Source organism: Nelumbo nucifera, chromosome 2, assembly GCF_055504915.1.
Source record: "Nelumbo nucifera cultivar China Antique chromosome 2, China Antique-T2T, whole genome shotgun sequence".
Classification (NCBI taxonomy): domain Eukaryota; kingdom Viridiplantae; phylum Streptophyta; class Magnoliopsida; order Proteales; family Nelumbonaceae; genus Nelumbo; species Nelumbo nucifera.
In genome coordinates this window covers 86,353,291-86,369,753 of record NC_142650.1, presented here as the reverse complement: position 1 = coordinate 86,369,753, position 16,463 = coordinate 86,353,291, and the positions used below count along the sequence as shown (strand labels likewise).

General features: G+C 39.2%; 1 protein-coding gene across 3 annotated transcripts in view; it reads right to left on the bottom strand.

The window, feature by feature from the left end:
• Window positions 1–994: 994 nt before the first annotated feature.
• Window positions 995–16,463, bottom strand: part of LOC104589028 (rhodanese-like/PpiC domain-containing protein 12, chloroplastic) — a 47,889-nt gene continuing 32,420 nt past the window's right edge. For all 3 annotated transcript variants that reach the window (XM_010247200.3, XM_088898391.1, XM_010247202.3), the window contains 2 exons: window positions 2,836–2,886; window positions 995–1,201 (listed from right to left, as the gene is read on the bottom strand). In XM_010247200.3, coding sequence (XP_010245502.1) covers window positions 1,121–1,201; window positions 2,836–2,886 — 132 coding nt within the window. In that variant the 3' untranslated portion in view covers window positions 995–1,120. The remainder of the gene's footprint in view (window positions 1,202–2,835; window positions 2,887–16,463) is intronic.

Sequence of the window (16,463 nt, the reverse complement as noted above, 5' to 3'; positions counted from 1 at the left end):
AGTTTGGTAAAAGTTTTTTTGCCAATTATCAACGGGATGAAACCCTTCTTTCTCAATTTTCTGTTACTATCTTATTTACCATCAAACAAAACATAATCCCAGAAGACTTGTAATGTTTGCCATGGCAACGGCCAACATGGCCACCTAATCGGTTAGCCCATGCAATCAACAAAGGGCTAACAACCATCACATTACATCCCTATGATCCTATAAGTGCTTTAAATTAATGTTTTCAACCAACCATTGATTCAGCCCTTTGAACCGTTCGAACCATCACTAGGCCTTGATTCCGGTTCCAATTCTGCTAAAACCCACAGTTTAGTAAAAAATAATTGACTTGGTAAAAAACTGTCCAACTTGGGTGGTTCTCAACCATTGACCTAGTCACCAGGTCTGTAAGCTACACTCCCAATGTATGTGCAAACTTTTAGAGGCCAACTTTGCACTCTAATGTCCAATTGGGATGACCTTTCTTTTTATTTTATTTTTTTATTTTGGGGAGTTTTTCGAGATTTATTCATCCCAAAAACAATGAGCTATAGGCGCTTTGCCCCACTATTTTGCCAAAAAAAACCCCTCTTTTGGCCTCAAATTGTAATTTTTTATATCTTTTATAAATAAAAAAATTAAAAGTTGAATTTAAAAACATAAACTAAATATGAAATAATACATATATTACATGTAGAACATAATTATATATTATTTATTGATAAAATACATATTTATACACACACATATATATATATATATATATTAATTTACATATTGCTGATGTAACAGTCTAACCCATTCGATCTGAACAGTTGAACCGGTGACCCACAACCTGGAGACAAAAACAGTTTGGCCTCTAAGTAGATTTTTAAAATTTGATTTAAATAAGTATCCAACTAAGAATCTCGACTAAGTCAAATAACAGAACATAGCCATTAGAAAAAGACGATGCATATATTGCTAGAACCTGGAAATAGAAGCTCAGCAAAGCTCAACAAGCAAGGAAAAACTGAAGGCGGAATAAGATACAAATTCAAAATTTCATTCCTTAACAAAATTTGATAGCTAAATAAATTTAAAAATTAAAAAAATCATCTTAATTAATACAAACTTTGTCGGTCAAAAGAGATTAGTAAGTCGGGATAGAGGCATCTGTCTTAACAGCATAGGCATGAATTCCTCCAGCCACATTGAATACCCTCTTGAAGCCCTGCAAAGAGAAATTTGTCAGTCAAATACTTCAAGCATGGACTGTGCAGATAACTACCCTTCGCTCAGTACATGAATGTTTACACCATTTAGGCTGCGTTTGGAAACAATGCAAATAGTGTAAATTCCAGTTCAGGGTAAATTTGCAGTCTGGTTCACTTTTTCCTGTATTTGGCAACATTATATTTAAGCATTGACAAATGACAGACCAATGCATATTTACATTGATAATAAGATGTAAAAGTACATCAAGTAAATTTGCATTCAAGTGGGTTTTTGATTAAAAAAGGCATATGCTTTATTGGAATTCATGTTTGCATCCATTACAGCTAAAAGTCTGTTTGGTAAGAAGGTAAAATTGTCAATGCAAAACTAACCCAACTTTGCAATTTATATGGACTATTTTACACTATACATATTTGCATTCACACTTGCATCGTTTCCAAACACAGCCTTAAGGTTTGAACTAAACATTACAAGACTGATATAGTACAAGATCAGTGAAGCTTCTCAATTATGTTCATTTTCATAGGTAAAAAAACGTTGCCATTTCTGAAGTTCATATGAAGCTACACAAACTCCCTAGACTCCCGCCATACTGGCCTTTAGTGTGTTGACCTGTTCATAGGCTGGGCTTCAGGATCAGGTTTACACTGTTTTGGGCTGGGCTTCAAATTTTGACAAAAGCCAAGCCTAAGCCCAGCCCATGAACAGGTCTCAATACCAATTATATGTTACACAATGAAAAATACTATACCAAATAAGATCCTAAAAATGACTCGTCACTTCTAGTGATACTAGAAAATTTAACAGTACTTTTTCAGATATACTTCATTTTACCTCCATGGTTATCCAAGATTTCATCCAGATGCCACTTCGTTTTTTTCTTTTTGTTGAAAAAGGGATTATTTCATTAATCAACTGGATTCAGCCATTGTGCAATTACAAAACCAAGAGGGCCACAGCTGGGCCAAGCTTCAAAAATGTTGTAGAACAGCACATCTCTTTGAAAGTCAGATTATTATTTCCATGTAAGCTTACAATGCAAACTCCGTAGGCTTTTTAATCAGAGTAAAAAGCTTTGGGAATATATATACATAACTTCTAATATACAACTTCCAATCTATTTGGAAACTTAAATGAAAAAAAATATTGACTTTGAGCATTTAACTTTGATACTTCTCCAGCAGAAAAAATTTAAGGCATGCTAAAGTGACAGCAATGTATAGCCTCCATGCATGGTAACAATTAGAAGACATACACGGTTGGACCAAGAATGACAACAGGCAGCCTAGTCTGACTTTAGAACCATGTTAGGCTGGGCTAATAAATCACAACTTTACTGTGTCTTTCTGAATAAAAAGCTATATATTCCACTGAATATTACAGACACTTAGGAACAATAACAAGGGGTTGTAATTTATAGCAACACCTGTTCAATTTCCATTAATCCATTCTCACCCAACCCAGGTGATTAAAAAAAGAAAAACATCAACCTTCTTATTTTGGGAACCAACAATATCAGTGACAGTCATAGGTACCAAGGAGAAAAGGACTTACGGACATGTACAGCCATATAGAAGAGTTGTGTGCTGATATTAAACAAAACGCAAAAATCAAAGATGAACGGTTTACCTGTGTCTGCAACCACTTGGCAACCTGTAGCGACCGCACTCCATGGTGACACTGCAATTAAAAACAAATACCATCAACTATATTAACTGATAATAAAAACTCCTTTGCATAACAGAGCATATGTTATTTATTAGAGTCTGGATACACATCGATGGGTCCCAGTTTTCCCAACTATGCTAGAATAAACAAGCATATTTAGATAAAGGACCCCTACCAACAAATCTTGATTGAATCCAGATTTTGCCATCAGAACAAGTTGATTTTGAGATATGGTACTTCTTAGTATTATCCATCAAATAATTTGCCCCAAGTTGCAAAATGACCAAATTGACCATTTAAGCCAATGACTTCCATCTAAAATATTATATTAAAATTGAATATTATTAAGAAATAAAGTTAAAGTATCACCAAAATGTTGACATTGCAATTTCTTAGGTGACCAACTGGGTGGGTAGTATACAAACGTGTGTAACCGAGTTTTGGTCAGTAGGAGCACATAGAGCCGAAGATTAGGGTGCTTAATCTGCGCCGAATGGGCCCTAATGATTTATTTTTATTTAGTAATGTTCTCTTATATTGTTTAGTTGTTAATAGGCCTAATTCTGTGTTAGACAATTATGCTCTTAGCCCCAATCAGATTGATGTATCTTTTGACATTTATTGTAAATAAATAAAGTACATAATTGATTAATGTCATTGAGGTGTGTTTCTGTGTAATACCTTTAAACTGGACACTTGTGAAACTCGTGTTAGTTTAGAATCTTCACAACAGTTAGATCTGGGGAGATTTATCCTACCAAGGCTAACACTGATGTGCCACCAAGTTGGTTGGAGTGGCTTGTCTCAGCTGTTAGGGTGAGACCTAAGGTACATGCAGTGTGAGTTTTCCTGAAACCCTGAACCGGACCAAATTCCAGTATTTCCCTGGACCTTGGAGATAGATGGGCAAAACTAGAATGTTACACCTGACCCCTAAACTCGATTATGGTACTGCACTATGTGTCGGATTAGGCTGTCTTTGATATGCCAATCGGTGAGATCCTTAGAGGTGGTCAAAACCTGGGTATGTTGGAGCAATTTGAGAGTTCACCTGAGTGGGTGATTATAATGATAGAATCAGCCCCTTTGTCGAACAAAGTGAATGATCGGGTAATGCACTCTCTCTGATGGAAACCTAAACTACCGGCAGTTGATTTCAAACGTTGAAATTTGTTTTTGCAAAATATATTTATATAGAGATATACATATGTATATTATGGTTTCAAAATGTTTGCAAAAGGTTTTAATTCACGGGATCCATGTGAGTAGAGAGTGCAACACTGTACCTTGCAGCCGAGGGAGAGGTCCTCTCTTGTCGGGCAGTGTTTGATCATTATGGGCTGAGAGGTTAAGTGTAAGACCATTGAGGGTAATACCTAATGGGCTAATCTTGCATTTGTCCACAGTTCTTGGGTTTTCATAAGGTGGTTGAATCCAAGAACCATTTAGTGTAAATGTTGGGCCCATTAAGAGCCCATGGTGATGGACTCAGGGGTTCACCGTCTCCTACAATGAATTCGGCCAAGCCTTGTAACAAAAGCTGGGCTGAACCCATGTGGCTGATGTGCAAATCAATGTTAGGGTCCCACGCCGTACAAAGAGAGCCAACTTGGCAGCAGGTTAAAGAGTAAGTGAGCACATAAGCTTAATAGGCCTAAGGCCTAATTCGAACTGGGCTTATGTTAGTTAATTAAAAGGGGGTGAATTTAGTTTTAAACTGATTAGGATTAGCTGAAGGATAAGATAAGTCTTATCCATTTAAGAGTCCAGATCCAACTATAAGATTGGGATTAGGAAACTCCCTCCTAATTAGATTAGGAGGCTGATCCAGAGAAGGCTATAAATAGGGGGCGAATTCTTTAGATTTTACACAACAGCAAATTGCAGAATTCTTCCTAGTTATTGCCGCCCCTACCCAGTTCGATCTCCACTTGTGGATCCGATCAAGAAGAGTTCTTGATATTGTTTCTTGGTAGAAGAAGCAATCTGAAGTGGTGCTCATCAGCCCCCAGCCCTTGCTTGATTCTTGTTGAAGAATTCAGGTTCTTGCTGAAGAACCATCCTGCTGATCCTACTTCATTACACATTGTGTCATATTTAGTGGAAATGGGTTTTGGTCTTCTCTTTGGGCGTGAACACCTATGTTGGGAGTTACTGTTACTTTGTATCAGATATATCCCTCACTTCTCTTTTGGTTTCAGATCTAGTCCAGTTTTGGATTCAAGAACGAACATTGAAAATACGGTTTTCTAAATTAGGGAATACGATTCCCGGATGGGAAAGAGCAATTTTTTGAAATTTCGCCCAACCTTCCTGTAGGGTTCAGTCATCCATTCGATGGATCTCCCATCCCTTCATTCTGATGGGCTTGTTAACCATTTTTTTTAATTTCTTTTAAGTGATGAACTGGCCACCCACTTGAGGGAAAATCTATAATTAGTCTTGATTAAACAAGTTTAATAAAAGATTGGAGAGATAGGTAAGAGAACTTTCTCCTCCCTTTCTTTTCCATCTTCTCTCTACTGTTTTCTTCTCTTTTCTCTTTCCTTTTTCCTGCTGAAAGTTGAGAATTATTTACAAATTTATTGATCTGAATCGCATCTTAGTATCAGAGCACCTCTTCCTTTCTTCCACCTTTCTTTCCTTTTTTTCCATGCACCCTTCGATTAGAAGAGTATGGAGAGATGAGTTGCTGATTGTTCAAAGAACTTTTGTGCCTAGTTGGTAGAGGGTTTGGAGAGAGAGTCTGGCTATAGATTGCTAAGAAAGTGAGGTTGCTGCTTTTTTGCCCAAAACCCTAGCCGACTAGAGAGTTTATAGTTACATTATCTGTGGATGACTTCAGCTAAGGGGAGAAGAGTGTGGCTATCTACTATTCGATGTTGAAGTCACTATGGCATGAGATAGATGTTATGGAAGCATTTGTATGGGAAAACACAAAAAATGTAGAAACTTTTAGGAAATTTGTGGAAAGAAACAAGGTGTTTGAGTTCCTTACAGGACTCAATCCTGAATTTGATATTACAAGGCAGAATATCCTGGCCAAAGATGAAGTGTTACATTCTCAGGCATACTCTATGGTGAGCAGTGAAGAGAGCAGGCGACAGGTATAGCTATAGACCCCACCTCCTCCAAAACATTTTGCACATGCAGGAATAAAACCAAAGGGGCTAAATGAAAAAAAGGAGGTGATATGTGAATGCTGCAAGAAGCCTTAACATACTAAGGATTATTGTTGGAAGCTTCATCTAGATCTTTTTCCTGAGAGGTTTCGGAACAACAACTTTAAGAAGGGTGGTTAGTCTGGAAAGCCCAAGAATGCAAATGTTGCTACAATATCTGAATGTGAAGAAAACTTTGCTGTGGAACAGCTGGCAGCAGTGAAGGTAGAATTTAAGAGATATGGGAAGTTGATAAACCACTTGGAGTCTAATATTGCATCTTCCTCCTCAGGCACCCCCTCTACATCTGCTTTTGCCCATTCAGGTATTCATGTTTCTACAAATCATGCTACAACCTCAGATAATCGTAGAATTCTTTGAATCATAGATTCTGGTGCATCATACCTTATGACTAGCATACCCAACCTTTTTTGTTCATACCAGCTCCTCTCGGGTAGAGAGAAGATTTCTCTTGCCAATGGGTCTCTTGTTCCCATCTCTGGCAAGGGGAATATTAAAGCCTCTAACTCACTTGTATTATCCTCTGTCCTTCATGTTCCCAAACTTAGCACTAACCTTTTATCTATTAGTAGTTTAACAAAATCAATGAATTACAGCATAACCTTCTTTCCTACTTATTGTGTTTTTCAGGACCTGAAGTCTCAGAGGACGATTGAGAGTGGCCATGAGGCGAATGGGATATACTTGTTGGATGTCTCTGATCAAAGTCCTGGATTACCTAGTGGAGTAGCTTTAGAGTTTGTTTTATCAGAGTCAGTTAATAGAGTCTTGATATGTCATTTCAGATTTGGTCATTTGTCTTTTTCAGCTTTGAGTCATTTGTTTCCAGAAATGTTTAAGGGAATATCCCTATCGAGTCATCATTATGAGTCATGTGAACTTGCAAAACATTGTAGACAATCTTTTTCAGTGAGTAATAAAAGATTTGTTTCTCCTTTCCATATTGTGCACTCTGATGTGTGGGGGCCATATCATTTACCTGCTATGGGGGGTTACAACTATTTCATTCTTTTCATTAATGATTTCTCTCGTTACACCTGGATATACCTTATGAAATCCTGAGATGAAGTACCAAATATTGTACAAAAATTTCATGAACTTATACTTACCCAATTTAACACTCGGATCAAAATATTCTGATTTGATAATGCAAAGGAATATTTTGAGAAGAGTCTTTCCTCCTATTTTGATACCTTCGGAGTTATCCATTAGAGTTCCTGTTCCTACACTCCTCAACAAAATGGAGTGGCGGAAAGGAAGAACAGACATGTGGTTGAGATTGCGAGGAGCCACCTTTTTGCTTCCCATGTTCCTATTAAGTTTTGGGGTGATGTTGTCCTTTCTACATACTTGATAAACCAAATGCCTTCTCGGGTTTTGGGGTTTAAAACTACCTTTAGCTTGCTTTTCCCAAATGAGGATCTCTTCTCTTCCTCTCAAGGTGTTTGGGTGCACTTGCTATGTCCATGTTCACAGTCATCAAAGACAAGTTTGAGCCTAAAGCACACAAGTGTCTTTTTGGGATATGCCTCCACACAAAAGGGGTACTGCTGTTTTGATCCGGTTCGTGGCACTCGCTTTGTTTCTAGAGATGTCACATTTGCAGAGTGTGTTCCTTTCTTTGGTACTTCTCTTGAAGAGGGGCATTAAGAGGAATTGTTTGCACTTTCACCATCTGTTCTTCTTCCAATTCCCATTGAATCTTTTATAGAGTCTCCTCCAGTCGAGTCATCTATCCTTTCTCCCCCTCCTACTGCTGACCCCCCTACTTTTTCTTCCCATCCTATTATCCAGAGGTGGTACTAGAGACAGAGACTCGGAGACATGCAAGTTGTTTCCACGCCTTCAGATGTGCCTCTTGCTCCTCTCATCAATAATGAAGTAACATGTCAGCCCTTTTCTACCACTTCGGATGCCTTCCTTGACCTTGATCTCCCTATTGCCCTTCACAAAGGCAAACGGAAATGTACAACTCATTGCATTTCCAAACACCCGTCCTACAAACTTCTTTCCCCTTCCTACTATTCCTTCCTTGCCTCTGTATCCACACATGTGACTCTCAAATCTGTCTCAGATGCCTTGTCCAAACCAGAATGGAGGGATGCTATGATGAATGAACTAGATGCTTTGTATAAGAACAATACTTGGGAAATTGTGGATTTGCCCGAGGGAAAGGAACCGGTTGGCTGTAAGTGGGTGTTCACTATTAAGTATCATTCTGATGGTACTGTTGAGAGATATAAGGCCCGTTTGGTTGCTAAAGAATATACTCAGATGTATAGTATTGACTACTTAGAAACTTTTGCCCCAGTAGCGAAGATGACTTCAGTTCGAGTTTTGCTAGTTTTTTATTGTCCTCTTCATCAGTTTGATGTAAAGAATGCTTTTTTGAATGAGGACCTACATGAAGAGGTTTATATTTCTTTACCTCTAGGGGTGTATGGGAAGGAGATGCAAGGAAAGGTCTGTAAACTGAAGAAGTCTCTTTATGGCCTTAAGCAATCTCCTAGAGCCTGGTTTGACAAATTTTGGGTTGTTCTTGTTGCTTTTGGGTACACACAGACTCGATGTTGGATAGTGTATGCCCTTAGCTCCAATCAGATTGATGTACTTGATGACTTTTATTGTAAATGAATGAAAGTACATAATTGATTCATGTGTTTTGGTGCGTTTCTATTTAATACCCTTAAACTGGACACTGAGTTTTCTTGAAACCCTGAGGCAGACCAAAATTCTAGTATTGCCCTGGACCTTGGAGATAGATGGGCAAAACTGAAATGTTACACCTGACCCTTAGACTCGATTATAATACTGCACTAGGTGCCGGATTGGGCTGTCTTTGATGTGCCAATCAATGAGATCCTTAGAGGGGGTCAAAACCTGCTATGTTGGGACAATCCGAGAATTCATCTGAGTGGATGATCATAGTGACAGGATTAGCCCCTTTGTCAGACAAAGTGAATGATCGGGGATGCACTCTCTCTGATGGAAACCTAAATTGCTGGCAGTTGATTTCAACGGTTGAAATTTTTTTTGCAAAATATATTTATATAGAGATATATATATATATATTACGGTTTCAAAATGTTTGCAAAAGGTTTTAATTCCCGGGATCCATGTGAATAGAGAGTGCAACACTGTTCCTTGCAGCCGAGGGGGAGGTCCTCTCTTGTCGGGCAGTGTTTGATCTTTATGGGCTGAGAAGTTAAGTGTAAGACCATTGAGGGTAATACCTGATGGGCTAATCTTGCATCTGCCCACAGTCATTGGGTTTTCATAAGGTAACTGGACCCAAGGACAATTTAGTGTAAATGTTGGGCCCATTAAAAGTCCATATTGATGGACTCAGGGGTTCACAGTCTTCTACAATGAATTGGACCAAGCCTTGTAACAAAGGTTGGGCTGAACCCATGTGGTTGATGTGTAGATCAATGTTTGGGTTCCACGCCATACAAAGAGAGCCAAATGGGCAGCAGGTTAAGAGGTTAAGTGAGCACATAAACTTAATGGGCCTAAAGCCCAATTTCGAACTATGTTAATTAGATTAATTAAATAGGGGCGGATCTGGGTTTCGATCAACAGATAAGGATAAGAGGATAATACCCAAGAAGAGGACTCGTGATACAATTAATCTCACGTGCCTGTGGCATTACCGACTTGGCCACATTAATATAGAACGTATCATAAGGTTGGTAAAGGATGGTCCTTTGGATTTTCTAACTGTAAAAGATCTTCCAACCTGTGAACATTGCCTTCAGGGTAAGATGATGAAACGGCTATTTACCGGTAAGCCTGAAAGATCTACAAGCACACTTGACATACATAATGATGTATGTGGTCCCCTGAATGTTAAGACACAAAACCAGCACATTTATTTTATAACATTTACCGATGATTACTCACGGTATGGTTACGTGTACCTAATGAGACATAAGTATGAATTTTTTGAAAAGTTAGAAGAATTCAGACAAAAAGTCAAGAAATAGTTAGGAAGAGAAATTAAGACCCTTCGATTAGATCGAGGTGACGAGTATCTCTCTGACGAATTCAGGGACTACTTAAAGGACAATGGGATAGTATCACAACTAGCTCCTCCTGCTACACCACAATTAAACGATGTGTCAGAGAGGAGAAATCGAACTCTATTAGATATGGTCCGATCACTTCTCGTCTACTTAGAGTTACCTACATCCTTTTGGGGTTTTGCATTAGAGACTGCGGTTTACGTGCTGAACCGGGTTCCAACCAAATCCGTTCCTAAGACTCCATATGAACTATGGACCGATAAGAAATTAAGCGTAAGACACATGAAGATTTGGGGTTGTCCAGCACATGTTAAAAGAATTAGTGCTGACAAATTGGAATCCAAGACCAACTGTTGCCTATTTATAGGCTACCCCAAAGGCTCTGTAGGTTACTTGTTCTATGATCCAAAAGAACAAAAGGTGTTTTACATTCGAAATGCTCACTTCCTAAAATAAGATTACATCCTGGATAATCATCGTCAGGAAGTTGTTCTTGATGAGGAGAGCCCAGGGGTAGTGGGAGATGTCCCACCAACTCTAGAAAATAACCAACCTAGAAGATCTACCCGGGTTTCCAGGCCTCCAGTTCGTTATGGCTATGACCAAGAAAGTAACTTGGTGGAAGCCACGACTAGTGAAGAGGATCCCATGACTTATTCGGAAGCTATGATGGACATAGATTCCTTGAAGCAGGTAGATGCCATTAGAGCTGAGATGGAATTAATGGAGACCAATGGAGTCTGGACTCTAGTAGATCCGCCCCCTAGGGTAAAGGCAATTGGTTGCAAATGGATCTATAAGAGGAAGAAGGGCCCCGATGGTAAAGTTGAGACCTACAAGGCTCGTCTTGTGGCGAAAGGGTACACTTAGAAAGAGGAAATCGATTATGATGAAACCTTTTCGCCTGTGGCCATGCTTAAATCCATTAGAATCCTACTAGATGTAGCAATATACCATGACTATGAGATTTGGCAAATGAATATCAAAACCACGTTTCTGAATGGAGATCTTACTAAATATATCTATATGCAGCAACTGCAAGGTTTCATAGCTGTAGGTCAGGAACACATGATATGTAAACTTAATCGATCCATATATGGGCTTCAGCAATCTTCTAGGAGTTCACCTGGTTTGACTCTACCGTCAAACAGTTTGACTTTGAGTAAAATCCGGATGAGCCTTGTGTTTACAAGAAAACCAGTGAGGATAAAGTTACATTCTTGGTTCTGTATGTAGATGACATTCTACTCATTGGGAATGATATAGGAATGTTAACTACGGTAAAAGTGTGGCTTTCACAGCAATTCTCCATGAAAGATCTTGGAGAAGCCTCCTACATATTGGGTCTTCGACTCTATAGAGATAGATCGAAGAGGATAATAAAATTATCCCAATCTGCTTACATTGACAAGATAGTCAAGAGATATAGTATGTAGAACTCCAAGAAAGGAAATGTTCCTTTCAGGCATGAAGTCACTCTATCCAAGGGTATGTCTCCCAAGACTCCCGAAGAGATTGAGGGCATAAACGAGATTCCCTATGCTTCATCCATAGGGAGCATCATGTATGCCATGTTGTGCACTCGCCCTGACATTTCTCAAGTAGTGAGTGTACTAAGCAGATACCAATCTAACCCAAGAAAGGAGCATTGGACCGTTGTGAAAAACATACAAAAATACCTACGAAGGACAAAATAGTTTTGTTTGGTATTTGATGGTAGTTCACTACAGATCCAAGTGTATACTGATACCAACTGCCAGTTAGATTCAGATGGTAGAATGTCTACATCTGGTTACATCTTCACGACGGGGTCCTGAGTAGTAAGACTAATAGTCCACAACCCAAGCCGAACACATTGCCATAAGTGAGGCTGCCTAATGAATGAAGGTGTTCATTCTGGAATTTGGAATTCAACACATCACCTATTCCACTATTGTGTGACAACACTGGATCTACGGGAGATTGATGTTAAAAGGTAGCATCAGCGGAGAATGTAGAAGACCCATTGACTAAGCCACTGACACAGAAAGTGTTTGAGAAACACGTGGAAAGTATGGGACTCCGGCTTGTACCCGATTGGACCTAAGTGCAAATAGGAGCTGTTAGACAGTTATGCCCTTAGCTCCAATTAGATTGATGTATCTTTTGACATTTATTGTAAATGAATAAAGTACATAATTGATTCATGTCATTGTGGTGTGTTTCTGTGTAATACCCTTAAACCGGACACTTATGAGACTCGTGTTAGTTTAAGATGTAAGTCAGTCCTCTAATATCAAGATTAAACTTAGTGATTAGCAGAATAAAACAGGTCTGAATAGTTGTACAAGAGAAGAAGATGGCGAAGAGAAGAGGTAAGAGGAGTCTTATTATTCTCCATTCTCCTCTAACCCTATTTTATTAAGATCTAAAAATTTGATGATGACAAGAATGCCCTTAAGTGGGCGACCAGCTTGGCAGTTACATAAAGAAAATAAAACAAGAATAAATAACAGGCCCATTAAGTGTGGCCCATCAACATAAAATAAAAGATATTACAAGAGTGGCTGTTAGGGCCCATTCGGCCCAGTCTCTTTACACTCCCCCTCAAGCTGAGTATAGATGTAAATCATGCCCACCTTGCTTATATAGTGTGTCAATTTCCCCCTTGGTCAAGATATCAACCAATTACTCTTCTGATGTGATGAATGGTAAACAAACTTCTCCTGAAGAGACTCTTTCCCTTATGAATGTGCTTAGTTTTGTCATGTTGAACAGGATTATGTGCAATGTTCTATCAACTAGTTACTCAATGTGCTTAGTTCTGTCATGTTGAATAGGATTATGTGCAATGTTGATAGCAACTTGGTTGTCACAATAGAGCATCATTGGTTTCTCGTAGTCCACTCCCAATTCCTCTAGAAGGGATCATAGCCATAGTAATTCTGACACACCATGAGCCATTGCCCTGTATTCTGCTTCAGTTGAGGATCTAGCAACTACTAATTGTTTCTTACTCCTCCAAGACACAATATTCCCAGCAACTAGAGCACAATAACCAGAGGTGGACCTTCTGTCATCAATACATCTTGCCCAATCTGCATCAGTAAAGGCTTCCAACTTCATGTGACCATGCTTAGCAAATAGAATACCTTTCCCCGGAGTACCTTTCAAGTAGCACAGAACCCTTTCTGCAATAGCTAATTGAGTATCTTTGGGAGAATGCATAAACTGACTAATAACACTTACTGCATAGGAAATATTTGGCCGAGTCATGCAAAGGTATAACAACTTCCCAAGCAGTCTCTGAAACACTCCCTTATCAGACAAAGGTTCACCATCTGTGGTAGAAAGCTTATGATTAGGATCAATGGGAGTGGAGATGGGTTTAGCTCCAAGTTTACCAGTTTCAGCGAGAAGATCAAGGACATATTTGCGCTGAGATATGAAGATACCATCCTTAGATCGAGCAACTTCAATGCCCAAGAAATACCGAAGATCTCCCAAGTCTTTGATTTCAAATTCAGAGTTGAGAAATCCTTTTAGTTTACTGGCCTCTTCAATGTCATTACCCGTGACCACAATGTCATCAACATAAACAATCAAGAAGGTCACCAAAGAGTCATTTCTCTTCAAGAACAGTGTATAATCAGATTGTGTTTGAATGTAGCCAAAGGAAACAAGAGCAGCCCGAAATCTCTCAAACCAAGCCCGAGGAGATTGTTTGAAACCATAAATAGATTTGTGAAGTTTACACACCTTGCCTTTCATTTGTTTCCCATACACTTCTGAAGGTAGAGATATATAGACCTCTTCATGCAAGTCTCCATTCAAGAAGGCATTTTCAACATCAAACTGGTGTAGGTGCTGTCAAAAGTAACTGCTAGAGAAAGTAAAACCCTGACTGAAGTCATCTTAGCAACAGGAGCAAATGTCTCAAGATAGTCAATGCCATACATTTGGGTGTAACCCTTAGCAACCATTCAGCTTGAGATAATGCTTCCGGTACAGACTTGGGTATCACATGGGAAGAAACAGAGGCAAGAAATGAGTAGTAGGAAGAAGAGAGAAGGCTGTAAGATAAGTGTTTGGAGATACAATGGGCTGTACACTTCCGTTTGCCCTTGCGAAGAGCAATAGGAAGATCAAGGTCTGGGACAGTCAGAGATGGGTCAGTAGAGGGCTGACCTATTTCCTCAGGAATGATGGGAGTGGAAAGATGCTCTTCTGAAGGAGTGGAAACCATCTGCACATGTCTGAATCTCTGCCTATGGTACCACCTTTGGAGAGCAGGAGCAGAAGCAGGAGGAGCAGGGATATCAGAGGTAGGTCCAGTGGAAGAGGTGGACACCCCATGATCAGACTCGCAAGGGATGGGAAGAGGAACAATTGGAGACATAGCAAAGGGCTCATAAGATTTCTCCCCCTCAGGAGGAATACTAAAGAAGGGAGTCAACTCGGCAAAGGTGACATCCCGAGATACAAAGCGGGTGCCACGAACTGGATCAAAACAGCAATAACCCTTCTGTGTGGAAGCATATCCCAGAAACACACACTTATGAGCCTTAGGTTCAAACTTGTGCCTTTGGTGACTATGAATATACACATAGCAAGTACACCCAAACACACAGAGAGGAAGAGAAAAGATATCCTCATCCGGGAAGAGAAGACTAAAAGGAGTTTTAAAGCCAAGGACCCGGGTGGGCATACGGTTGATCAGAAAGGTAGCAGTAAGAACAACATCGCCCCAAAACTTTCAGGAACATGGGATGCAAACAAGAGGGATCTGGCAACCTCAACCACATGCCTGTTCTTTCTTTCCGCCACCCCGTTTTGTTGTGGAGTGTAGGAACAAGAAGTTTGATGAATAACCCCAAAAGTTTCAAGATAAGTGGAGAGGGTTCTCTCAAAATACTCCTTAGCATTGTCAGAGCGGAATATTTTGATACGAGTATTAAACTGGGTGAGGATGAGTTCATGAAAATTTTTCACAATAGTTGGTACTTCATCCCTGGATTTCATGAGATAAATCCAAGTGTAACGTGAATAATCATCAATAAAAAGGATAAAGTACCTGTAACCCCCCATGGTTGGCATGTGATATGGCCCCTACACATCAGAGTGAACAATATGGAAAGGAGAAAGTGATCTTTTATTGCTAATTGAATAGGAATGTCTACAATGCTTTGCCAGCTCACATGATTCACAATGAAGACTCGATAAGACACTCCTTTAAACATATCTAGGAACAGATGACTCAAAGCAGAAAAAGACAAGTGACCAAACCAAAAATGACATAATAAAATTTTGTTAACTGTTTTGGAATGGTAGAATACTGATATGTTTCATTCTATTGCCAATGGGCATATTTATACAGTAAGTTGCTGCAATAAATAGAAAGAAAAAAAAATAGAAAGAAGAAAATAGAAAGAAAAAAAAATAGAAAGAAAAGAAAATAGAAAGTACAAAAATAGAAAGAAAGAAATAGAAAGAAAAAGCTTTCTAAATCAATTCTTCCATAATCCTAGGAATATATACAATTCTATTTTCAGATCTGAACCAGTAACCCCACGTTTTCCAGCACTCTCCCTCAAGCTGGTGAATAGAGATCCTCCATTCCCAGCTTGGCTATAATTCTCCGAAAGTCTGTACTATTGAGCCCTTTAATAAGTACATCGGCCAGTTGTCCTTTTGTAGACACATAGGGAGTGCAAATCAACTTACTGTCCAGTTTCACTTTTATAAAGTGTCAGTCAATTTCGATGTGTTTCGTCCTATCATGTTGAACAGGATTGTGAGCAATATTGATGGCTGACTTGTCACAATATAGTTTCATAGGCTCTTCTCATGGAATCTTCAGGTCTTCTAAAATTATCTTCAACTAGAGTAATTCACACACTCCTTGTGCCATAGCCCTGAATTCTGCCTCTGCACTTGACCGAGCCACTACATTTTGCTTCTTACTCCTCCAAGTGACTAAGTTTCCTCCTAAGGTACAGTAACCAGAAGTGAACCGTCTATCTACTAGAGATCCTGCATAATCGGCATCTGTATATGCTTCAAGAGTCAGTCCTCCATTTCTTCTGAATAAAATTCCTTTTCCTGGATTGGCTTTCAAATAGTGCAGAATTCGATGAGTAGCCTGCAGATGAACTTCTTTAGGATTATGCATAAACTGACTTATTACACTTACAGCATATGCAATATCCGGTCATGTATGTGCAAGATAAATGAGTTTTCCAACTAGTCTTTGGAACATCTCCTTGTCTACACTTGCATTCTCGTTGGTTTCTCCAAATTTATGATTGGGATCTATAGGCGTGGAAGTTGGTTTACATGCCATATTTCCTGTTTCTCTCAAAAGATCAACAACATACTTTTGTTGAGAGATAAAGATGCCTTG